Here is a 25,974-nt window from a genome sequence, read left to right on the forward strand (position 1 = left end):
GTATTCCTTGGCTTGTTCTGTGTATTGCCTCATTTCCTTCCTGATGTCTTGAAGGGTTCTGTATATTAATCTTTTGTATTCTGCATCTGGCAATTCCAGGAAGGCACGTTCATCTAGATGATCCCTTGACTCTTTGTTTTGAGAGCTTGTTGAGGCGATCATCGTCTGTTTCTTTATGTGACTTGATATTGACTGTTGCCTCCGAGCCATTTGTAAGTTATTGTATTAGTTTATTTTATGTTTGCACACTGTATCATAGCTTCTTGCTTTGTTTTGTTTTGATATGTCCAAATGGGTTGCTTGAGCAAGCTAGCTTGATTATTTTCGCCTTGGCTAGAGCTGTTATCAGGTATATTGGTCTAGCGGTCCATTCGCTTTTCTTGTATGAATTCAGCTCAGGTGTCCAGGTAGCTGATCATCAAGTGTGTGGTACAGGCTGGGTCCTACAGTCTTAGAAGGGCAGGGGTGATTGGTATAGGTACCGGTATCTGGTGGCAGGAGGGGGTCATGCTCTGAACATGTCAGAGGGCTGAGAATCATCCCCCAAGTGTCTCTGAGGAAAGTGTGTCCCTCTTCCCTACAGCATACAGGTAGGTGGGTTCTGCAGAAGGACCATGGGTACCCAGTGTTTTTGGTTATAAGGACTGGGAGGTACCAGTTATCTTTGGACCCCTGTCACAGGTGGCTAGGTGACCTGAGTGGAGCCACCAGTCCTTAGGTCCCTGATGTCAGTAGACGAGGACCCTGTTTAATAGGCAAAGCAGTGTCAAACATCAAACACCCACCTCTCCACCACACAGCTGAAACAGCTGTAGTCTGCCAACAAGTGCCCATTCTCCTGAAATAGGCCCACATAGGCCCATTCAGGGGGGAAAAGGTATTCAAAGTCCACAGACCATTTATGCCTGGACAGGAGCCGCTTCTGTCCTGAGAAATTATCTTTTCCCCCAACTGTGAATTTATTCCTTCTCCAAGCCTAGAAGGATGGCTCTAGGCACTCAACAAGGCCTATCTCAGGCCCAGGGAAATCAACAGCCACTGAAGCCAGCTTGGGGGTGGGGGTGCAGTAAAATATATGCAAGCCCTTAGCTTTTGCCGAGAGCACCGTTCTCTGGTTCTGGAGGTGTGAGTAGGCTGTGGCTGGCTGCTTCTCCCTGAGGAAACTGCAGCCGAACACAAACACTAGTATCAGCCCATCGCAGCCGCTCCTGGGAATACTGCCTGAGGGCTCCCGGCAAATTCAGGTCTGGTAACTCCTCTCCCCGTCGGTAAGTTTTTTTTCCTAATTTTGCCTTTGATGTTCAGGGCTCCTAGCTTGTCATAAATATACTCGCTTTACTTGTTTTTTCGGGTCTTTGTTGTAAGAGGGCTCGCTGGAAGCGTCTGTCTATTCTGCCATCTTGCCCCGCCTCAGAGACTGCTTTTCGAATAGATCTGAGCCTTGCAGATCTTTCAGCTGTAATCTCATTAACAACATAGGAGATCCACTGATGCGGTGGTAAAGTGTGGGCGAGGGGAAACGTTCTGTGATTAGGTCATAGTCTTTTAGCTGGCCTGTGTCCTTCAGACTCATATAGAGTTGCTATGAGTGGGAATTGACTGGACGGCAGTGGGTTTTGGTTTGGTTTTAGTGCCCTTCAGAAGTGCTTCTCAGATTTTTTTTTCCCCCCCGAGGTGAGACATGAAGGCTAGTGGAGGCTGGAGTTAGGTATTTCCCTTTTCCCATATCAAATTAAAAAAAAACATTGCCGTTGACTAATTCCAACTCATGGTGACCCCATGTGTCACAGAGTAGAACTGATCCATAGGGTTTTCTTGGATAATCTTATGAAAGCAGATCACCAAGCCTATCTTTGGAAGTACTGCTGCGTAGGTTTGAACTGCCAGCCTTCAGGTTAGTAGTCAAGCACAAACTGTTTATGCCACCTAGGAACCTTCCCATTCTAAGTAGGCTCCGGTTAAAACCCAAGTTGGTTAGGCTCTGTTAAGAGTTTTTCTTGAGGACAGGGATTTTAAGGAAAATAGGATGTTCTAGGCATTTTTTTTTTTTAGGTATATATCCAAATGGTTACTTTTCCCCTCCCGCTGCTGGAAGCAGTAGAAAATTTTTCTCTCATCTTCCCCACTGACAACCTGATAGGCCTCCTGGAAAAAAAGCTCTTGAAACTGTGAGGGTCCCCTTTAGGCTGGGCCCCCCAGGAGATTTTACTTCTCAAGTTAGTCCATGATCAGTCTCAAGCAATTAGTTAATTACTCTTTATGTATTCCCACCAGTTGCTGGCTCCAGTAACACTGTGATTCCTTGTATTTGCCTATCTCACCAGTGCTTTGGGGGCAGTGCTTGCCCTGTGACCTCAATTTTTTGATGGATCTAACGAGAGCTTTTGATTTTCAGTTTGTTGAGCCTTTTTCTTGTTGTTAGGATGCTGATAACCTCCAAGTTCTGTACATGCCAAACCAGAAACTGGAAGTCAAACTGCTGATAATTTTGACACATAGTGAGATTGTCTTATATTTTAAGAGTTCTATCAAGAATTCTGAAGAGTGGAAATATTCAAGGACAGCTTGACCAAAGTAAACAACGTCATTAAGATATGCACAAGAGAAAATGATGTCTGTGCTAAAGAATATAAAATATATAATGTGGCAACACCACCAACAAAGGCCAAAAAACAAGTGTATGGTCACATGTGTAGATGTATAGGCATACAAGTGTACAGGTAGGTACAGATGAGTATATACGTGTTCACAAATAGAAGTATCTATACATACGTGCACATTCAGACACGTGCGTGCATATACATTCACAGAGAACATAGTTACAGATACTCCTCAGATATAATCAAGCTCCTTGCAAGAATGATTTCATGGGTTTGAAGGCTTAGGATCTTAGTCTCATGCGAGAACTCAGTCAAGAGGCATCACAAAATCCACGTTCTTCATCCTGGTGAGGTGAGTAGTGTCCGGGGTCTTAAAAGCTTGCGGGCAGCCATCTAAGATACAACTACTGGTCTCATTAGAAGCAAAAGAGAAGGAACGAAACTGAAGTCTCAGAGAACAAACTAGTCTACAGAGCTAATAGCCTACATTAGCCACAGCCTCATCTACTCTGAAACAAGAAGTACTAGATGGTGCTTGGCTATCACTCCATTCTGATCAGGACCACAATTCATGGACCGTGACAGAATGGGAAGAAATGCAGAACAGAACTCAAATTATTAAAAAGTCCAGACTCACTGGACCAGTTGAGACTAGAGGACTCCCAAAGACTGTCACTCTTTAGACCCTGAAATGAGACTATCCCCTGAAGTTGCCTTTTAGTGAAATACCAAACTGGCATACAAAATAAAGAATATTATCCATGAGTACAGTGCTGCATTAAAAATCACCTATATGAGATCAAAAGGTTAACAATTACTCTAAAACAAAGACAAGAAGATAAGAAGGCAGGGAAACTGGAGTACTGGAAACAGAACGACCAGAACACAATTAAAAAGAATGTAGACAAAACAAGACTCCATGGGCACATGAGCCCAAGGGGCAAGGATGAGAAGGCAGGAGGGGACAGGAAAGCTGGTAATAGGGAACCCAAGGACGAGAAGGGGAGAGTGTTAACATGTTGTCGGCTTGGCAACCAATGTCACAAAACAGTATGTGTACTAATTTACTGTTTAATGAGAAGCTAGTTTGTTCTGCAAATCTTCATCTGAAGTACAGTAAAAAAAAAAGAAAAAAAGAGAATGTTGACACATTGTGAAAAATATAACTAATGTCACTGAACAATTTGTGCAGAAACTGTCAAATAGGAACCTAATTTTCTGTGTAAACTTTTACCAAAAACACAGCAAAATATTATTTAAAAAAACAACAGCGGACATATTATGTAGAAGTATCAATAACTAAAAAAAAAATAACTAGTTCATGCAAAAACTGAAGTTTTCACTTTGCATTAGGCTAATCAGGTTTTAGGTTATATTTTTTCAAAAGCAAACATGCAAAAATGTTCTTTTAAACCTGCGGAAATCATTGTAGAAAATTACCTTGTCTTCATATTATTCCTCCCACATGCACACATCAGAAAGAAAAGATGATCACTCTATAACTAAGCTATTATGAGCCAAATGAAAACATTCTGTTTGCTCCTTTAGTACAATGAGGAGAAAAGATGCATAATACTAACTACGGGGAAAAAATTATAAGCATCGAAAATAAATTCATCTTACAGAACATCTTGAATATTAAAAATTAACTGAATATTAAAAATTATTTGCTAATCTTAGGGCTGTTAGAAAATGGAATAGATCCCCTCCTATAAAAAGCAGCTCTTCATAAGGGCTGAATAACCATTTGCTAAGGATGTGACAGAAAAGATTACTATCTGAATATTCGGTTAATAGGGTGCTTACAAACTGTAAGATTCAACGGAACTGATTAAAAACACATTCCCTAACCCCGAAAATAAGGAACTAAACAGTTCTAGAAGTATCACAGTAAAAACATTATAACCTCGCCTTTAATTTTAATAGTATTACTTAGCATCCTGTCTTCCTCTTTCTGTCACTTAGACTTCTCTGCACTTTTTCTTCCTCCTCATTCTAATTTTATCACACTCTGCTTCATTGTTTTTAGGAATACCAGAATAAGAAAAAATGCCTAGGAAACAAACAGATAGTTCAAAGTTTCTTTCTTTTTGTGTCACCCTCATAGATATATGGTTTTTTTCTTACAATTTTCTTCCTCTCTTTTCTTTAGATTTATCAGTCAATTCCACGCTCTTAGAAACGACAGGCTAAGTCTTCCTTTCCAATGTGACAATTGCTTTTATTTTTCTCTTTGTTGGCTATTACATCAAGAAATTTCCTATAATGCTTAACAGACCATTCAATAATCATTCATTCTAAATATATATATTCATATTATTTTAACTATTCTTTATCTACTAATTCCCATTAGGTCAGTATTTGTCCCTGAATACCCAAAGGAAGATATAAATTATATTAAGCCTCACTCGAATCCGCCAGGTGCTCCTTGGAAACTCTATGGGGCAGTTCTACTCTGTCTTATAGGGTCGCTATGAGTCGGAAACGACTCGACAGCACTGGGTGTTTTTTACTGGGTTTAGTATCCTAAATGACCTTAACTTTGAGATTATAAACTATGTTGTACTTTCCATTCTTAAGAAAAAATTACCCTAATATTAATACTTTCAATAAATGATCTTATTATAAACAAGTTTCATAATATTAAAAATGGAAAGATTTACTATTTTTAATATTAATTGATTAGGCTAAGGATTTATGGTTTGAAACTACACATTCTTGATTTTCTAAGAAAATCATTAACTAAAAAGACTATTTCCTTAACATGAAAAAGAACTTTTACATTAAATCAAGCGCTGTTATATTTAATGGGGAAGTACTGAAAGGCTTGTCATTAATATCAGAAACTAAATAAGGTATTAACCATATCACTGGTACTTAACATTTTGCTAGATGTTCAAGTAAACACATTAAGTCACAGATTCAGCTACAAGGGAAGGAGGACATAAAAATATCATTCTTTGTACATGTTATAATTGCATATCTAAAAAACCCAATGAATTAGTTAAAATTTTATTTTAACTAATAAGTGAGTTCAAAAGGCAAATTAATACAAATACAAATAAAAAAATCATATACCTTTCAAATTGATTTCTAACCATAACCACTTAAAAGTTACAATGGGAAGAAAATCCATTACAACAACAAAAATGAAATACTTAGGAATACTTTAAGTAAGAAATACATGGAAGGCATATTAACCAAGCTATAGTATCTTACAGAGACATAAAAAGAAGAGTTGAAAAACAGAACATACAATCTATACTTTTTGATTGGCAGACTAAATATTGAGAAATTTTCAATTCTTTTCAAATTAATGTATAGCTTACCACAATCTCAAAAGAATTCTTCTTGGGAATATGACAAAGTATTTCTAAAATTTATGATATAAGAAACAGTTGGAAATAACAAAAATTTTAAAAAGATACATTTACAAAATTTATTGTCTAGAAAAAAAATTGGAACCTCATTAAAAAAATCAAAACCTAACCCGTTGCTGCTGTGTCAATTCCAACTCATAGCGACTCTATAGCAGAGAACAGAACTGCCCTATAAGGTTTTCAAGGAGCAGCTGGTGGATTCGAACTGCCGACCATACAGCAACCATACACACATTCGATCCTCATACATCAAATAAAGTGTTAAGCATAATACAAATAAACTACAATAACAAGACTACATGTCATATTTTACAAAGAGCTTCCATTAGAAAAAACAGTGATCCGCCAAGTTTTTACTGTTTCCCCAAATGGCTTATTATATAGATTCCAAAGTCAGTCAACTAATGAAACTTTAATTTTCTTTGTTTTACAATCCCACAGGAGTACTCAGGAAATCTGAATTGTAAGAGGTAAGACTGAAGGCATCTAAATCATGTAAAAAAGCTGTCTAGAGTAAATACAACCCATCTAGGCTATCAGGTACCTTAGAAAGTAAAAACTAGCATGATACTGCCCATATCTTTAGTTTCTAGTTCAAACATTTGTAACTATAGTAAAGACACTCAGAATAGGTTAATTTAATCAATCTATATTACTTTGGAGTCTCTGGTTAATGCACTCAGCTGCTAACTGAAAGGTTGGAGGAGGTTTGAGTACACTCAAAGGTGCCTTAGGAGAAAGGCATCATGATCTACTTTTAAAAAATATCTCACTGAAAACCCCATGGGGCACAACTGCACTACGACACACATGGGGTTGTCATGAGCAGGAATTGATGGCAACTCGTTGGTTATTTATTACATTTTGCATGGGCCCTGAGGATTTTTTCATGGTCTTTATTTTAATCTTTAAAATCTTAAGTTTCATATTTGAACATGTCTTTGAGTTATCTACCCAGGTAAGTTTTCACAAGTATATTGTAGGTCCTTTCAATATATAGATTCTGGTCTTCTTTTTACTTGTGGGAAGTTTATAAAACATCTTAAACGTAAGTTCTGTTTCAGTGTTTTGTTTTTCTTCTTATGGATTCCAACTGCATGCATGTTGGATCTTTCTGCCTGTCTTCTATATTAGTCCGTTTCTCTCTGATCGTTTTTATTCTATTTTGCTTTCATTCTTCTGCCCATTTCCGTATCTTTCCTCAATGCCCCTTATTAAATTTTTAGTCACATTTATTCTCCCTTTGGTACTTTGTAATTCAGTTTTAATTACTAAAATAATTCTTTTTCTTCAATTTCTGGCCAACTCTCATTTCACATCTTCTTAGTTTTTATCCACTTCTGTTCCAAGTTTCTGATTTTAGGTTTTTTTCCCCTTCTAGAATATGCAAAGCTTAAGACTGTTTAATGTAAGTCATGGTGTGGTGTTACTGATAACTGCTTCCTGGTTGGCTTAGGAGGAGAATTTTCATCAGCTAAAATGTTTTGAGTCTCCTTTTCTACTTTTTTCCTATACCAGCTTTGTATGTCTGTCGTCTGGAATTCCTTATTCAACGTATAATTTTTATTTTCCTTAGCTAGCATTAAAAAGTTGCATGAAGCTGAGTAAAGATTTGGAATGGACCCCTAGGTTTCTTAATTCTAAACCTTCCTCTTCTGAACCGAAACCAAAGGGCGTGGTTAGTGACTCTTCTGATTTTGTGGTTTTCTTACTTCTACAGGACATTTAATTTCCCCCTTGCTTCCTTCTCCCTCTTTACCATCAAGTCTAAAAGGGAGATCTTCTCCTTCACCCCTGAAAATAGTGATATCCTGAGACTCGTGCCTAGGGTCTTGTGCACTTTTAACTCTCTTCCTCCTGATTTCCTAGTAGCCAATTTTCTAACCTACTAGCTCTCAGATGAGATATTAGTATTTTCCCACCAAAACAGAACTTTTTTTCTGTTGTTGTTTTTAGGTCTTCCTGCAATCCTGATGCCACATTCATCTTCATAGAATCGAGATTCTCAGATTAGTTGCTCAGTACACAGATTGAATAAGTACAGTGAAAGGATACAACCCTGACACATACCCTTCCTGGCTTTAAATACGCAGAATCTCCTTGTTCTGTTCGAATGACTGCCTCTTGATCTATGTACAGGTTCCTCATGATCACAATTAAGTGTTCTGGGATTCCCATTTTTCACAATGTTATCCATAATTTGTTACAATCCACATGGCCGAATGCCTGTGCATACTCAATAAAACACAGGTAAACATCTTTCTGGTATCCTCTTCTTTCAACTGAGATCCATCTAACATCAGCAATGACACCCCTTGTTCCAAGTCCTCTTCTGAATCCAACTTGAATTTCTGGCAGTTCCCTGTCAATGTATTGCTGCAGCCACTTCTGAATGATCTTTAGCAAAATTTTACTTGGGTGTGAGATTAATGATATTCTACAATAATTTCCACATTCTGTTGGATCACCTTTCCTTGGAATAGGCATAAATATGGATCTCTTTGTGTTGGCTGGTAAGGAAGTTGTCATCCAGATATCTTGACACAGATGAGTGAGCACTTCCAGTGCTACATCCATTTGTCGAAACATCTCAATTGGTATTCCATCAATTCCTGGAGCTTTGTTTTTCCCTAATGCCTTCAATGCAGCTTGGACTTTCTCTTTCAGTACCATGGGTTCCTGACCATATGCTACCTCCTGAAATGGCTGAACATCGACCAATTCTTTTTGGTATAGCAACTCTGTGTATTCCTTCCATTTTCTTTTGATGCTTCCTGTATCGTTTAATATTTCCCACACAGAATCCTTCAATATAGCAACTAGAGCTTTCAATTTTTTTTTCAGCTGTTTCAGCTTGAGAAATGCCAAGCGCGTTCTTCCCTTTTGGTTTTCTAATTCCATGTTACAGTAACATGTCATTATAATACTTTGTCTTCTAGAGTTGCCCTTTGAAATCTTCTGTTCAGCTCCTTTACTTTATCATTTCTCATTTGCTTTAGCTACTCAAGGTTCAAGAGCAAGTTTCAGAGTCTCTTCTGAAATCCATTTTGGTCTTCTCTGTCTTTTTAACAACCTTTTGCTTTCTTCACATATGATGTCCTTGATGTCATTCCACAGGTTGTCTGGTCTTTGGTCATTAGTGCTCAACGTGTCAAATCTTTTCTTGAGATAAGTCTCTAAATTCCAGTGGGATATACTCAAGGTCGTACTTTGGCTCTTGTAGAATTGTTCTAATTTTCTTCAGCCTCAACCTGAACTTGTATATGAGCAACTGATGCACTGTTCAGCAGTCACCCCTACCCTTGTCCTAACTGATATGAGTTTTTCCATCGTCCGTTTCCACAAATGTGGTCTTTTGATTCCCGTGTATTCTATCTGGCAAGATCCACATGTGTAGTCACCATTTATGTTACTGAAAAAAGGTATTTGCAATGAAGAAATCGCTGGTCGTGTAAATTCTATCATGCCATCTCAGGTATCATTTCTATCACCAAGGCCATATTTTCTAACTACCAATTCTTCTTCATTTCCAACTTTTGCATTCCAATCATCAATAATTACCAATGCACCCAGGTTGCATGTTTGATCAATTTCAGACTGCAGAAGTTGGTAAAGATCTTCAATTTTTTCATCTTTGGTCTTAGTGGTTGGTATGTAAATTTGAATAATAGTGGTGTTAACTGATCTTCCTTGCAGGCTTACGGATATTATCATACTTCATACATTCATACTTCATACATTCCATGTTCCAATTGTTAATGGATGTTTGCAGCTGTTTTTTCTCTTTTTGAGTGGTGCCACATCAGCAGAGGTCCCAAAAGCTTGACTCTATCCACGCTATTAAGGCTGACTTTACTTTGAGGAGGCAGGTCTTCCACAGTTGTCTTCTGAGTGCCTTCCAACCTGAGGGGCTCATCTTCCAGCATAACATCAATGTTCTGCTGCTATTCATAAAGTTTTCATCGGCTAATTCTTTTCAGAAGTAGAATAAAGCCCTTCTTCTTAGTCTGTTTTAGTCTGCAAGCTCAGCTGAAACCTGTCCACCATGGCTGGCCCTGCTGATATTTGAATACCGGTGGCATACCTTCCAGCATCACAGCAACATGCAAGGCTCCACCATATAACAAACCGATAGATGCATGGGAGGCTCTTTCTAGAGACAATATAATCTTTGTAAGGGTCGTTATGAGTCAGAACCGATTCAATGGCACCTAACCAACAACAACAACATCACTACCTCTAGGCTTCTGGTTCCCCATTCCTCTTTTCCATGTACTCTGTAGTCTTCACTGAACTTAATCATAGGGTGTGGTTAGTTAATTTTATTTGCTTTCTTTGTTCATCTGTATGGCTTTTTAGACAATGTGTAAAGAGGCTGAGATTTAGGTGGCTGTCACTTTTCTATGGCAATTCACAAGTCTCAACTCATCAGAAATTCTCAATGTCTTTTTAGCTGACTATTTTCTCTAGTTTAGTCTAATGTCTCTCATAGCTTTCAAAATCTTATCTTTATTTGGTAAAAACTGAACCTTTGGTAATTAAAGATGAGCAACAGTCACAAGCTTTCACGAACAATGGACCCAACTAAAATAGATGAAATAACTAAATGAGACACATAATACCGAAAAAAAAAAAAAAGGAAGGAAGGTGAACAATGTATTGAACTCAGCTTGCAAAAGAAGCATACATGGTTTCTGTGGTACAGTGATACACTGGGGTAAAAAACAAAGTGACATCTAGATACTATTATAAAAGAGCAGAATAAAATAATTTTTATTTCCATTACAGCAACAGTATTCCATGCTAAGTCCATGATTATGGACTTAGCACGAACCTGTACACAGATCAAGAGGCAGTTTTTCAAGCAGAACAAGGGGATACTGCATGGTTTAAAGTCAGGAAAGGTGTGCGTCAGGGTTGAATCCTTTCACCATACCTATTCAATCTGTATGCTGAGCAAATAATACGAGAAGCTGGATTATATGAAGAACACTGCATTGGGATTGGAGCAAGACTCATTAACCAACCTGCATTACGTAGATGACACAACCCTGCTTGCTGAAAGTGAAGAGGACTTGAAGCACTTACTGATGAAGATCAAAGACCACAGCCTTCAGTATGGATTACACTCCAACAAAAATCCTCACAACTGAACCAATAAGCAACATCACGATAAATGGAGAAATGATTGCAGTTGTCAAGGATTTCTTTTTACCTGGATCCACAATCAACGCCCATGGAAGCAGCAGTCAAGAAATCAAAAGACACATTGCATTAGGCCAATCTGCTGCAAAAGACCTCTTTAAGTTTTAAAAACAAGGATGTCACCTTGAAAACTGAGGTACCTGACCCCCGCCATGGTGTCTTCAATTGTCTTATATGCACATGAAAGCTGGACGATGAATAAGGAAGACAGAAGAAGAACTGATGCCTTTGAAATGTGGTGCTGGTAAAGAATATTGAATATACCATGGACTGCCAAAAGAACGAACAAATCTGTCTTAGAGGCAAGGATGGTGAAACTAAGTCTCAAATACTTTGGACATATTATCAGGAGAGGTCAGTCCCTGGAGAGGGACATCATGCTTGGTAGAGGGTCAGCGAAAAAGAGGAAGACCCTCAATGAGATGGACTGACACAGTGGCTGCAACAATGGGCTCAATCAAGCATACCAATGACTGTGATGATGGCGCAGGACTAGGCAGTGTTTCGTTCTTTTGTATACAGGATCACTATGAGTCAGAACCAGCTTGACAACACCTAACAACAACACTGAAAAAAGTACTTGATAATAAGTTTCAGTGCCTCTGACTTAGGACGTAATTTTGCTATCTGAAGTCTGTATCAGAAGTATTGAAGGCATAAAGCAGACTAAAAGAAAATGACAACAGAAAGTTCTCACTGGTAAGAGACTATTCATGGAGTAATCTACATTAGCAGCTTGGGGCATTATTTGGCGTATCCAGCATTATAGCCTAGAATAAGGAGCCAACAAATCAATACAACAAATAAAATAAACTGTAACCTAAGAATTCAATAGATAAGTGGGCTAAAAAAATAACAATTCAGCAGGGAAGAGGGTATTTGATATACATTTAGGAATTCGAGTTTTAGCTTTGGGACCAGATAATAAACATTTTTCCTATAAAGACAAGTAAAAAACTTGTGTCCTTTTAGAGAATTGTTCTACAGTAATTAATATAAGCAATAATGTGACTTCTGCATGAACTAGGAAGTGTCATCAGACAAGTAACCAAATAAAGTTAAAACGCAAAGGTAAATGAGACAATAAGACAGAGAAAAACAGTCTACTCCTTCAGGAAAAGAGTTTAAGGCTGTATCTATGATTCGACTGGCATTATTATTTAGTTCCCACACCAATGCAACATAGTCCCCAGTCTCTTAGACTGGAACAGAATTTTAATTATGAATAGAATGTTAAGTTTTTGTGTCTTTGGGCTTTTTATGGTAGTAGTAGGTGATATATAGATACCATGTTCTTGATGACCAATTCCTGTCTTAATGCCTAGGGATGAAATAGGTGGCCTATTATTTGAAATGTTCAAATAAGCATGAAATAGAGTAACCACACTACAATTCCTCAAGCATTTACTGACAATCCCCTAACTATAACCTGAATCAAAACAGAATGGAATAAACAGAGGCTGATTTCCTGGCTGGTGGCCTTCATGTATTCACTAAAAAATTTTAAAACTGAGATCAGAAGTATTTATACGAGTGAATGAATGCCTCTATATTAAGATCAGAGACTTACACAAAATGTTTCCTATAAAATCTAAAGATCTGATTTCTCTTACCATAAAATAAAAACTGTATTTAGTGTTACTAAGGAGTCCCTAGGTGGTACAAATGATCAACACCAAACCAAAAGGTGGAGGTTTGAGTCTACCCAGAGACACCTTGAAAGAAATATCTGGTGATCTATTTCACACAAAAAAATCAGCCACTGAAAACCCAATGGAGGACAGTTCTACCTGATACACAGGGTCACCATGAGTCCAAATGAATTCTTTGGCAACTAGTATATAAAGTTGCCAAAAAGAGGAAAAAAAAAAAAAAATCACTCTGAAGTCATAAATCAAAGTAACAGTTTTCATTTCAGATTATAATCATTTGTAATGAATAATTCAAATATACCAGATCTCTATGGTATAAATAGTTTAAAAGCATTGTTTCTTTTAATTTCAGAAATATTCTTTCCAATGACAGGTCAGTAGACTGTAAAATCAAATTTTAATTTAGATTTCCATTACACATATTCCCATCTTATTCTTCTACACAATGGAGAAATTTTTCTTTCTTGATCAGGTGCAACTTCATGCAAATGACATTTTTAGCTAAAACACCTGAGACTAAAAATGTCATTGCCTGCATATAGTTGCATCTGACCAAGAAAGAGAAATTTCTTCATTCTATAGAAGAGTAAGATGGGAATACATGTAATGGAAATCTAAAATCCAGGTGGTACAGTGGTTAAGAGCAGTTCAAATCCACCAGTCACTCTTTGGAAACCCTATGGTGCAGTTCTACTCTGTCCTATAGGGTCAAGATGAGTCGGAACTGACTCAATGGCAAGGGGTCTGGTTTTTTGGTTTTGTATAAGAAAAGCACAAACAGATTCACCTAAGTTGGATGTTTTATAATTTTACCTTTAAGAGAACAGATGTAGCAATGGATCAATCACTTTCTGCAGCGAAGTAAGGATAAATGTAGAACATAAACATCCTACTGGTATATTTTTACTTGTTTAAAAGCTAGATACCAATTGTATAAAAGATATCAATAAATACCAAATAAATACCTATTATCAGTCTATAACTCAAGGGGAAAAAAAGCTTATATATCATCCCTATCTTTAGCAATAAAAATTTTAAAGAAAAAACAAAAAATTAAGAAACAATATTAAAATCTAGCTTCTTAAATTAAGTTCATAGTCATAAACCCAGCAAAAAAAACTACTCTTCACTTAGAGTGTAATTTTCTTTTTTTTAATTTTGTCAACTAAGAGTTAAAATCTAGACTCTGGATTCTGCCAGAGCAAGGCAAGTAACTTCACCGAGGCTGTTTTCACATCCTTTAAATGTTAATAATAATATCTAACTCATGGGGCTATTACCTGTTGCCGTCGATAACCAGGCCAGAGCTATGCGCACACACAATCAATGATATTATTCCTAAATCAAAACTGCACGTTTTTATCAATTCCCCGTATGAGATTGAACTGTGTCCTCTATCAATATAGTGGAGTCCTAAGCCCTGGTACCTGTGACTGTGACCTTATTTGGAAACAGGATCTTTGTGGATGTAAAAAAGTTAAGGTGAAATCATACTGGATTAGATTGGGCCCTAAACCCAATCACTGATATCCTTATAAGGGATACAAAGGAGACACAGGAAAGAAGACCAAACGACTATGGAGGCAAAGATTGGAGTGATGCATCTGCAAGCCAGAGAACACCAAAGATTGCTGCAAACCACCAGAAGCTAGGAGTGAGGTGTGGAACAGATTCTCCCTTGCAGCCTCCAGAAGGAGCTAACCCTGCAGACGCCTTGATTTCAGACTTCTACCCTCCAGTACTCTGAGAGGATAAATTTGTTGTTTTAAGCCACCCCATTTGTGGTACTCTGTTACAGCAGCCTTAGTAAACTGAACTGCTACATTCCTTCTTCCTATGTAAACGTCTCATTTCAATAGCGATAGACATTATTTAATTAGCAAAGACATTGAGATGAGTTTGTTACAAATTCTTAACAAGACATATTCCTTTTGTTTCCCTCTGGACAGTCATTAAATTCATAGTCTGTTGTTGTTATTAATACCTCATGCTTATTTGACCTTAACATTTTATAACATACAATTTCAAGACCATTTTCAACACACAGGTTCAATGAATAATTTCCATAATGGGTCTGAAATTTAATCTAACAATTATATACTTCCTAGTATCTCTTGAATCTGCTCTTTAAAAAGCTAAACTTTTGCTTCCTTCTTTCTTCACTTTTCTTCTTCGTCTCCATCTCTCTGTCTTCCAGTCTTTCCAAGAGAGGACGGAGCAACCCTCTACATATGATGGAGGAAATACCTTCTGTATCTTTCAGATTCTGAAGCAAATGGCCCATATAGAAATTCTATTTTTTTCAAACATCGAGGAAAAAAAGGGACCACTGAAATTATAGAGAACTCCTGAAAAAAAGTAAATTTGAGGTACTCAATTTATTTAGACTAATTGCATTATTATGTAAAACTCAGGTTATTACGTTGTTCTCTCTAGTCTCTGATCATGGAAATATTTTACATCCGTGTGGCAAGGCAAATGTACCAACTGAGAAGTAACTCTGCGAAACTTAATTTTAATTTTATTAAATTTAAATAGCCTCATGTGCCTAGTGTCTACATTAACGGATAGCATAGCCTTAGACATTGTTCTTTTCTGTCTTCCTATTTCTTTATCATCTCAAGCATTATCCAGACACTCTCACTGAACTCATTGTTTCAAACCCCTTCTCTGTTACCTCTAAGATTGAACAGCTTGAGAATTATAATCTCAAAATCAAAGAGAATTACTAAAAAGGAATTTTAAAGCTAGCTAGCTTTAAAATGTGCTTTTTTGATGGAGAGTACTGTGATCAAGTATTTAAGATATTCTTATTAGATGGAGGGAGGGAGGCAGAGAGGGAGGCAGGGAGGGAGGGAGGAAGGAAGGACACAATACCTCCGAGTGCTTGAAACTGAAACCTTAACAATACATACTTTCCCCTGAATTCTCTGTCAGCTACATAATTAGTTCCAGGATAAGACAATGGTATAATTAACCACAAGTACAGGACAAACCATAGCACGAACAAGTAGAATTAAGGGAACAAATGAAGATCACTTTGTACTTGTCTATTCACAGAAATTCGTGAACAGAAAAATGATACATCAAATGCAATAATACAATGTGTTAGTCAATGAAGAGCTGTGTAATTTCTATCTCTAGTAAAATTTACCAAAACAACAAAGATTGAGTCTTACTTCAATTTTAATAGGTTTTTTTTAAAATGACTGCTGATGGTTCTTTCCTACTGAAACTATACATACACATTATTTTAAAGTTATACCAAAAGTGACCATAAGATCTCAGAAAAAAAATTTTTAAGTGTTTTAAGCTCCCCCCTGTCTCTTCTCTCTTCTCCCCTTCCCACGCATAAACACACTGCCTTATTTTTAAAGCACAAATGTAAGTGTTAAGAAAAACAACTGTGATGCTTGTCTGTCTGGAATGAAATAATGGCCTCCCTCTGGGACTGGTATTAATGTCATCACCACCAATCAATTCCTTTCGTTCTTTTGCCTATCAACTTGGCTTTCTACACGTTGGGGGGTGGGGAGTGGGGGCAGAGAAGTATGGGGGAAGGGGCAGAGGGTGGGAGGTTGGAACATATAAAACAACCCCAGTATTCAGAGATAGAATTCAAGTTATGTGCTAAACTACCAATCTCTGGATGATTGCTGATTTGATTCTTTTGTTTGACATTTGAGTAAACATAATGGAACTTACTATTTTGAGCCAGGGCTTGAAGCAGACAATCCAAGCATCCTTCTAAACTATCCTCAGTCCTGTCTACAGCTGTTATCTTCAGCTTCTTCAAGGTGTCACTGAGATTATCTGCTTACAGAAAAAAGAAAAATGAGAAAACTCACCAACCTTATAACCATCATATCTTACATGATAAAAGGACAGAGTTACCACTGCAAGCAAAAGACTCCGGTTATACCGAATTAATCCCTACATGCATTCCAAAATAGAAATGGACTGCATTTATCAAAAAAAATTTTTAAACAAAATTTTATCCACTTAACTGAAGTAGGATATATTCATTCTATATGTGTATGATATCAGTAATATTTCACAGATTGTCACAGAACATCTTTTTCAGCAGTCTTATACCTTATTAAACTTGTTTAGAAAACCAGCCACAACTAATCAAGAAAAACTAAATGTTCCCAAAAACTTACACAGCTTTGTAAATAGTATTTGTTTAATTGTTTGCTTCCTCCTATGTATTTTAAGGAAACCCTGGTGGCATACTGGTTAAGTGCTACGGCTGCTAACGAAAGGGTCAGCAGTTCAAATCCGCCAGGCGCTCCTTGGAAACTCTATGGGGCAGTTCTACTCTGTCCTATAGGGTCGCTATAAGTTGGAATCGACTCGATGGCACTGGGTTTGGTTTATGTATTTTAAAGACATAAAATAAAAATAAAGGTTTAGAAAGTTTCAAAATAAAATGACATCAAATAGTACAAAGTGCGTGATGGCTAAAAAACCTACTTTAACACTGCCATTTGAGAAGTACTCCAAGTCAAAGTATTGCTTTAAGCTGAAATCTGTAAATTTTAGATTATAAAGCTACGCTCTCCTCCTAAATTATACGCAGATTCCTATGGACCATAGATTACCAAAACCCCTTTACAAACCCAAATCAATCCCGCTGCCATAGAGTCAATTCCAACCTGTAGCGACTCCATGACCCCTTTACACTATTAAAAATCATTCAGAACCCCAAATAGCTTCTGTTTATGTCAATTATTCCCGTTGATATTTAGCTATTAAAAATTAAAACTGAGACTTAAAAATGAGAAAAGTGGCATCATTTTACATTTTTGTAAAACTCTGTACTGTGTGACTTAATAGATGGTAACCAGATTCTCATATCTGATTCTGTAATCAATCTTTTTTGATTTGTTGATCTGGTTGAGTACATAAAGAAAATCCAGCCTCACACATACACACAGAAGAAAAACAGAGGAGTACTTTAATAGCCTTACAGATAATCGTGGATATTCTTTGATACTACACTAAAACAAGTGATAGCTGCTTAAGGTTAGTTGCCATGTGAAATCTGAAAACATTATCAGTGAACTTCTGCAACCGTTACATTAATATCCACTGGTCTCCTGCATATTGAATCCTTTACCCATGCATAATTTTATCATCATACACTTGTCATTTGCAAAAGATTAAGTCCATGGGTTATGCAGATCTTCTAAATGTTGACACATTTCATTGTACTATTTCAAAATATCTAATTTGTTAATATCACCACCAATCTCATCAAAAAAGTCTTTTAGTACTGGGAAGCTGTCAAGTTCAAAGTGACAGAAAAAGTTTTCCAAAATTCTAATTTTTCACTGAAAGCTCCAATTTTATCAGCAACAAAAATACTGTCAGTGTTTTCCTTAAAATGACAACTTCATTCATTTGTGAGGAAATGTCTGCCAAATACACAAGAAAAACCATACGTCTGCTAGTTCTTTCAAATAAAAATGGTATTCCACAAAAAAGTGCCTATGTCAGCTCACAACTTAAACAACTGTACAAGTGCCTTTCTTTAAAACCACCATCAGACTTCATCATGTAGTGAAAGTGTTTTATGTATACTTCCCATTGCATCACACAGAGTATTAAAATAATTTTTTTCTGCTTCATCACAGACATTAAGTGACACACATACTGTTTTACTTCAAATATGTGATGGTGAAGAGTTCAATGACTACTAGTACAGTTTGGTCCTATCGTTGCTGGGTGTCATCAAGTCAATTCCAATTCACAGTGACTGCATGTAACAGAGCAGAACTGCCCAATAGGATTTTCTTCGCTGTAATCTTTATGGAAGCAGATCACCAGGTCTTTCTCCTGAGAAGCTGCTGGGTGGGTTTGAAACACAAGCCTTTTGGTTAGTAGCAGAGTGCTTACCACTGTGCTGCCGGGGCTCCCTGATTTACCCACACGAAAGCACCAGCACCATACGAAACTCACAATTGCTCTTGTACCATGTCAGTGCAGATGTCAATCCAATGGAGGAAAAAGAATAATAATATCTTGATATTATTATGCAAATAGTTTTGACCTCATGGACGCCTGAAGAGATAGGGAGGACCTCCAAGGGGTCCACAGTCTACACATAATTACTGCTTTACTATCAGACTTGCAGACATTCTCTTACTTCAAAGTAAAGTATAAGTTTTAATATACTTTTGCGCATTGCCAGGTGATGACAATTCTTAAAGTATGATGAAAGTCTGTTATAAAAATGAAACATTTTACTTTGTCAATCTAGGAATAAGCAGATTTAAAATTTTATATCGAATAATACTAACATGCTCTAGTTATGTCCAATTCAACCTGCGACTAATCTAGTAATCCTAAACCTACTCTTTTTTAAAAATCTCAGATTATCATTTATAATTATTTTCTTAAGGGCCAGATAGTTTTAAGAAATTTTCTTTTTCCTAAATAAAAAGAAAACTCTACCCATATGTCTCTTTTCTTCTATACACTAAAAAGAAGTTATAGCCTATCTATCTATCTATCTCAGATATATTTGTTCAATTTTAAATGAGTGTTAAATTGATTTTTCTGAAATAAAGTATAAATAATATAAAACTACTAAATTCATATTATTAAAAGTGATAAAAAGAAATTATCATATAGAGGAAAAATAAGGTGCTAATCAAAGTATAGCAATTCAACAAAATTTTATCAGTCAACAAGTTATAAAAGCAGTTAAGCTTTACTGGTATTACTGCAGAGCCCTGGTGGTACAGTGGTTAAGCGCTCGGCAGCTAACCAAAATGTTGGTGGTTCAAAACCACCAGCTGTCTCGCAGGAGCAAGATGTGGCAGTCTGCTTCCGTAAAGATTTACAGCCTTGGAAACCCTATATAGGGTTGCTATAAGTTGAAATCGACTCGATGGCAGTAGGTTTTTCTTTGTTAGTTTGTTTGGGTACCACTGTATACTTTGAATGCACTGCTTTATCCAGTCTGCACATCAATCCTATGGCAGAGATTAAATATACTCTTATTATCCCCATTTTACACATCTAAACACTTATTTGACCTGTACAAAAAATGTAAGGTAGACTGTAATAATATTTGCCTCATTTTACTCAAATGCAGTTTATAAACTGAGGCACAGGTGGCATAATTTGCTCAAAATCACAAAGCTAACAATTGGTAGAGCCAAGATTCAATCTCAAGCACTCTGAGTCCAGGGTTCTCTTCATTAATATGCCCTACTGCTGCCCCTAGTGTATTTAATGAGAACTTACTTGCACATTACTGTATTAGATTCTATTAGAGGATAATTTGAAAATATTTAACTGTATTGTAATGTAATGCTTGGTACATCATGAGAGATACAAAAAACAAAATGAATAAAAAGTTTGAAAGAAGTTATTTTGAAAACTGCAGTGTAACATGTATGAGTCACTCAGTCGGCACAAATTTACTCATTTAAGTAAGTGTTCATAGCTCTGACTATAATTTCAATCCTGTCTTTTCTCCTTAAACTAGTCTTATGTTATGAAGTCAGCCTGTCACCTTGGATACTTCATAATATGACAAACTGAGTAGGTCCAAAACTAAATACGTCATCTTCCCTCCAAACTAATTTTCTTCTCCCAACTTGCTTTCTCACTTTATCAAAGGTACTCCCCTCCCCTAATCTCTCAGATGCCTCTTGTTATGGGTTGAATTGTGTGCCCCCAAAAAAGATACGCTGAAGTCCTAAATTCCTGGTACCTGTGAACATGACCTTGTTTGGAAACAGGGTCTAAAATGATGTTATTAATTAGATTAACATATGGTCACACCAGAGTAGTTGTTGCTGTTAGCTACTGTAGAGCTGGCCTCCACCTTATGGCAACCCCATATACAACAGGATCAGACGGTTGTGACTCACAGGATTTTCAATGGCTCATTTTCAGAAATATATCGCCTGACCTTTCTTCCTAGTCTAAGTCTGGAAGCGCCACTGAAACCTGATTAGCATCAAAGCAACACATAAGCCTCCACTGACAGACACGTGGTAGCTTTGCTTGAGGTGCACTGGCCAGAATTTAAACCCTGCATGGAGGGCAAGAATCTACCGCTGAACAACCACAGCTCTCATACCAGAGTAGGTTGGGTCTAAATCCCATCTAAGTGCTGTCCTTATAAAAAAGGGAGAACACAGAAAGACAGACAAAGCACTTTTCATGACTCTGCACCTTAGAGCCAAAAAATACTTGGAATTACCAGAACATAGGAAAGAAGCTTGGAACAGGTTTTCCTTCAAAGCCCCAGAAAAAATCAACATGGCTGACACCCTGGACTCTCAGCCTCCAGAACTGTGAGATAATAAATGTGTTGTTTAAAGTCACACATTTTGTGGTATTTTGTTACGGCAGCCCTACAAATCTAATACATCTACACTGGCATCTAAACCCAAAACCAAACCCACTGCCATCGAGTCGATTCTGACTCACAGCAATCCTGCAGGACAGAACAGAATTGCTCCATAGCATTTCCAAGGAGCGGCTGGTGGATTCGAACTGTCAACCTCTTGGTTAGCAGCTGAATGCTTAATCACTGTGCCACTAGGGCTCTCACTGGCATCTACATTCTTTTTAATTCACTCCTTTTTTTTTTTTTTTTTATCCCATCCGTAACATTCTTTCCCCCTGCTTTTCAAATGACTGGTTCTTCTCATCAAGTTTCAGCTTAGAGGTCACCACCTCGGAGATCATTCCTGCCTATTCTAAGTCTTCTCCTCCCTGCCATCCAGGCTTATTCTCTATCACTGTAGCCACCCTCCTCGGCACTATTCACAATTTGTAATCATATATATTTTTGGCTTGATTGTTAATATATGTTCCTCCATTATATTGTATGAGGGCCATGTCTACTCTACTCATTGCATACCCCCATCGCTTAGTACAAAAGAGATGGCTATTAATTTTGTTCAATGAATTAACTAAGGGAATGAATTATTTGCAGAAAGCTGTCTAGCCACCATCCTTTGTATCACATACTTTACAGCCAAAGTCTGACAGCAGGGAAGGTAAATGTTACCTGTTAAGTATCTACTATGCACTCCATATTATCAGAAATATAAATAATGCTGTCGGTGGGTGCCATCGAGTTGATTTGGACTCACAGCAACCCCATGTGACAGAGTAGAACTGCCCCATATATTTTCTAGGCTATCATCCTTAGGGGAGCAGATGACCACGTCTTTCTCCTGTTTAGTCACTGCGTGTGTTCAAACGGCCTACCTTCTGGTTAGCAGTCAAGCACTTAACCGTAATGCCACCAGTAATCTTATGTGAATCCACATATAAAAATAAAGTGTCAGAATGCTCTATATCTTGACTGGAGTGGTGGTTACGTTTTAGTGTATGTGAATTTTACCTCAATTTTAAGAGTATTTTGGAAAAGTAAAATGATGAGGGCAGAAAGCCCATACCCACTGGCTTCAAGCTTCTTCACTGTAGAGACTCCATTACAGTAACACTTAATAAAATAGAGCTCAGGCACTACCTCCATTCTCAGGGAGAAGAATGATTGATCTGATTGATAAGTTGAGGAGGAAGAAGTACACATGCATGTGTGTACATGGCTCAGTCCCTTCTGGGTTCCTGCTCTTTTACAATCAGGTCTGCTTATAAGGGCAAGAATTCTCTGTTCTTCCATACCTTTGGTTATCCGGCTGTGCCAGTGATAAGATCAGTATTTAATTCAAACCCAAAACCAAACCTGTTGCCGTCGAGTCGATTCCAACTCACAGCAACCCTATAGGACAGGACAGAATTGCCCCATAGAGTTTCCAAGGAGCGCCTGGCGGATTTGAACTGCCAACCTTTACGTTAGCAGCCGTAGCGCTTAACCACTACGCCACCGGGGTTTCCAGTATTTAATTCAGCAGTGAAGTATTAACAGTTCCATTGTCACTATATAAGTCCCATCTTCCACTCTACACTGTCAATTTTAAAGAATATATTTTGAACTCCATCAGATGACTCATTTGCTTATATCTTCACTAGTTCTGAACCTGAGTAAAGAGAAGGTATTATTTTTCAACCCCCTCAAACCACGATAGTAAGTGTAAGTAGAAAATCATTACCATACAAATTGTTTCCTGTGTAAAACCAGATTTCTGTATTTTGTATTACTTAAGATTTGTTAAGACAATGAAACTGTTCTAACAAAACATTTCCAGTTTCTGACTGGTAGAGGAGTAGATGCAGGTTTGCATTAGAGGTTCCAGGACTAAGAAATACTAATAACTAAAATATTTTTCTCTTAAAAGAGCAATTTCTTTCCTATACAAGGCAGCATGGTCTGACTTGTCTTGTGAAAGAAACCATGGCATCTTCAAAAGATTAATGCAAAGCTGACTTTGGTTATTAATCTGTCTCCTACTACTTAACCACTTAATCATTTCTAAAACTACAACCTAGCCTCTAAAAACTTCAGTCCTCTAAAAAATCTATCAAAACTACTTTGGCAAAAACCTTAAATGATATCTTGGCAAATTCAATGGATTTTTCTCAATCCTCTTACTTGATATAACTGCAGCAATGAACTTTTTAAATTACCTTTTCTCTTAACTTCAAAAGCCAGTCTGACCATTTGCTCCTAGCCTTCAACAGATCTTCCTTCACTTGCTGCCTCTTTAATGTTGTGTGCCCTTGGCTCTGCCTAGAGAGAACCCTCTTTTTCTGAGTACTATGCACATCCACTAGAGTATTAAGATGGCATGCTTTCTTTCTGTCCTTCCTTCATTTCTGCCCAGCTACCTATCAATATAAACAACCACCACTTTTTTGGCTTGTTATACGTGGATAAAATCTGACTGCCACTTTTGATAACTCAGGTCACTAGTGTTGATTCCACTGATTTAGCCAGCCATTATTCCAAAAGTTTTCTCCTAAAAGTCCCTTTTAGAGATATATAAACATTAACGAGAAACTAATTTGCTCTGTAAACTTTCACCTAAATCACAATTCAAAAAAAAAAAAGATATACAAACAGATATATTTTGCTGCTAGAATTTTCAAACAACCTTGCCTAACTATTTCTATTCCTCTTTTTTTTTTTAATCTTAAATCCTGTGTACCATTACCCACCAGAGGTTCTTTACATTCCAGGTCTCTCTTCTATAAATCAGAAACACTAATTATTTACTGGCATACTGCTATGGAAAAGTTTTAATAAGATCTAAATTTTTGCAGTTATAAGAGAACTTTTTCTCTCCTTTTTAATATCTAAGAAAAAGTGATGGAAAAATAAGGTTATTTTTATTTTTAAATAGCTTGACTATAAAAGCACTTAAGATTATCACCATCATCAAAGAATATACTTCACGATGGTTAAAAGATAGTCCCAAAGAGCTAGCCTCAACACAAGACAGTGTTATATTAAGCTAGAAAGTCCTGAAATTCTTTATGCTATTAGTGGTAGCATATTTTTCAGAGTATGTCATCCTCACAGATATTATCCAGAAATGGTTGCTTTATTTTCAAGGTTATTGACTCTAAAATATACTACATATTTTTAAATGTTACTCAATTCTATCACTTTGCTATATACTAGTAGAGATGGTGATGTAGTGGTTAAGTGCTACGGCTTGGCAGTTTGAATTCACCAGACGCTCCTTGGAAACTCTATGGGGCAGCTCTACTCTGTCCTACAGAATCACTTTGAGTTGAAATCACCTTGAAGGCAACAGGCTTAGTAGAGAGATAGATGGATAGACAGATAAATGTGTGGGTCATCTTTGCACAACTATACCAGTATTGATGACAAACCCCATTAGGAGACAAGGGCATGAACAAGTATTACTAACTGGGCTTATAAAAGTTCAAGACCTTTCCTCCCAAAGTTCACTCTTCAGCCAAAGATTATACAGGTCTATAAAACAAACAGTAACACACGTGAGAAACGTTCTTAATTCAACCACGTATACAAGACCAAAAGCAAAGATGAGAAGGCAGTAAGGGAGAGGAAGAATGGAAGGGTGAAAACAGGGAACCTGGGGCGGGAAGGGGAGAGTGTTGACACATCGCAGGGATTGCAATCAATGTCATAAAACAACATGTGTATGAATTGTTGAATGAGTAACTAATTTGCTCTGTAAACTTTCACGCGCACGCACACACACACAAAAGTTCAAAATCTTTCTACTGACCTTTAAAATTTTGTTCACTATTTGCTAAATATATGGCCACTCAGTAATAAAAATGCTCTTACTTAAAAAAAGACTTGAAGAGTTTCTTGCCATTGAAGCTAATATAATTTTCATTTAACTCTCTAGTAACAAAGTTTTACTATTATTATCCACATCAAACATAAAAATAAAAAAAAAAGATTCCTATGCTAATGTGGTTTTCAAACACCTAGAATGTATGCAATGTATGAATGGGAGATTTTAAAATTCATCTAAAAAAATGAATGGTATTAATTCAATCTGGGACAATTGGCTTAGGGAGCTCGAAATAACAATCTCTCCTGAATATTACGTTGCAAACTTATCTAAAAGGTTTAGTATTTGATGCAATGGAAGTTATTTTAAAAGTTTTGGTAAGGTAGGAAGAAATGATTTTTTTGCTAGTATAACAAGTGTAAAGTATTACAGTTAAAAATTGCAATATTTGCAGTGTTAGCATACTGTAATTTGGTTTTCTGTGTGGTATGTTTACAAAGTTAGTCCTGAGACAGGGCTAAAATTGAGAACCTTTAAACAAATTAGTCAATTGCTTCTTCCATTAAACTATACCATGAATGAAGGAAAAAAATTTTTTTTTTAATTTATTTGTTTTAATGCTTCTGCTAGTTGAGTAACTCACAGATTAACAAAGGATATAACCTCCCTCTGATTACCCCTCAAATTTTTAAAAATAAATCTTAAATCCTCTAATTTTCTCATTATTACTAGAGTAAGCACATGTTGTTTCTGAGTCTATGGAACCTGAGTTCAACTTTCCAACCTCTAATTCATCCATGCTAGAAATCTCAAAAACACATTCTTCCTTCATTATGTATTTTATTTTGTTCACATCAGCAAATAGAGATCATGTTACCTCTTCTTTTCTAATGCTTAGAAATCAAGTAAGAAAATAGTTTCAAACTCTATTCTTTCATGGCCTACCAATTAAGTTCACTATCTT

General features: G+C 36.9%; 1 protein-coding gene across 5 annotated transcripts in view; it reads right to left on the minus strand.

Annotated features, from left to right (window-relative positions):
• The window catches only part of RAP1GDS1 (Rap1 GTPase-GDP dissociation stimulator 1), a 174,060-nt gene that overhangs the window by 133,977 nt on the left and 14,109 nt on the right, over positions 1–25,974 (minus strand). For 4 of the 5 annotated variants that reach the window (XM_010590455.3, XM_010590454.3, XM_010590452.3 and 1 more), the window contains exon 2: positions 16,543–16,653. In XM_010590455.3, the coding sequence (XP_010588757.2) occupies positions 16,543–16,653 (111 nt within the window). The remainder of the gene's footprint in view (positions 1–16,542; positions 16,654–25,974) is intronic. The other variant, XM_010590453.3, reaches the window with a different exon arrangement.

This window comes from Loxodonta africana, chromosome 5 (genome assembly GCF_030014295.1).
Source record: "Loxodonta africana isolate mLoxAfr1 chromosome 5, mLoxAfr1.hap2, whole genome shotgun sequence".
Lineage (NCBI taxonomy): Eukaryota > Metazoa > Chordata > Mammalia > Proboscidea > Elephantidae > Loxodonta > Loxodonta africana.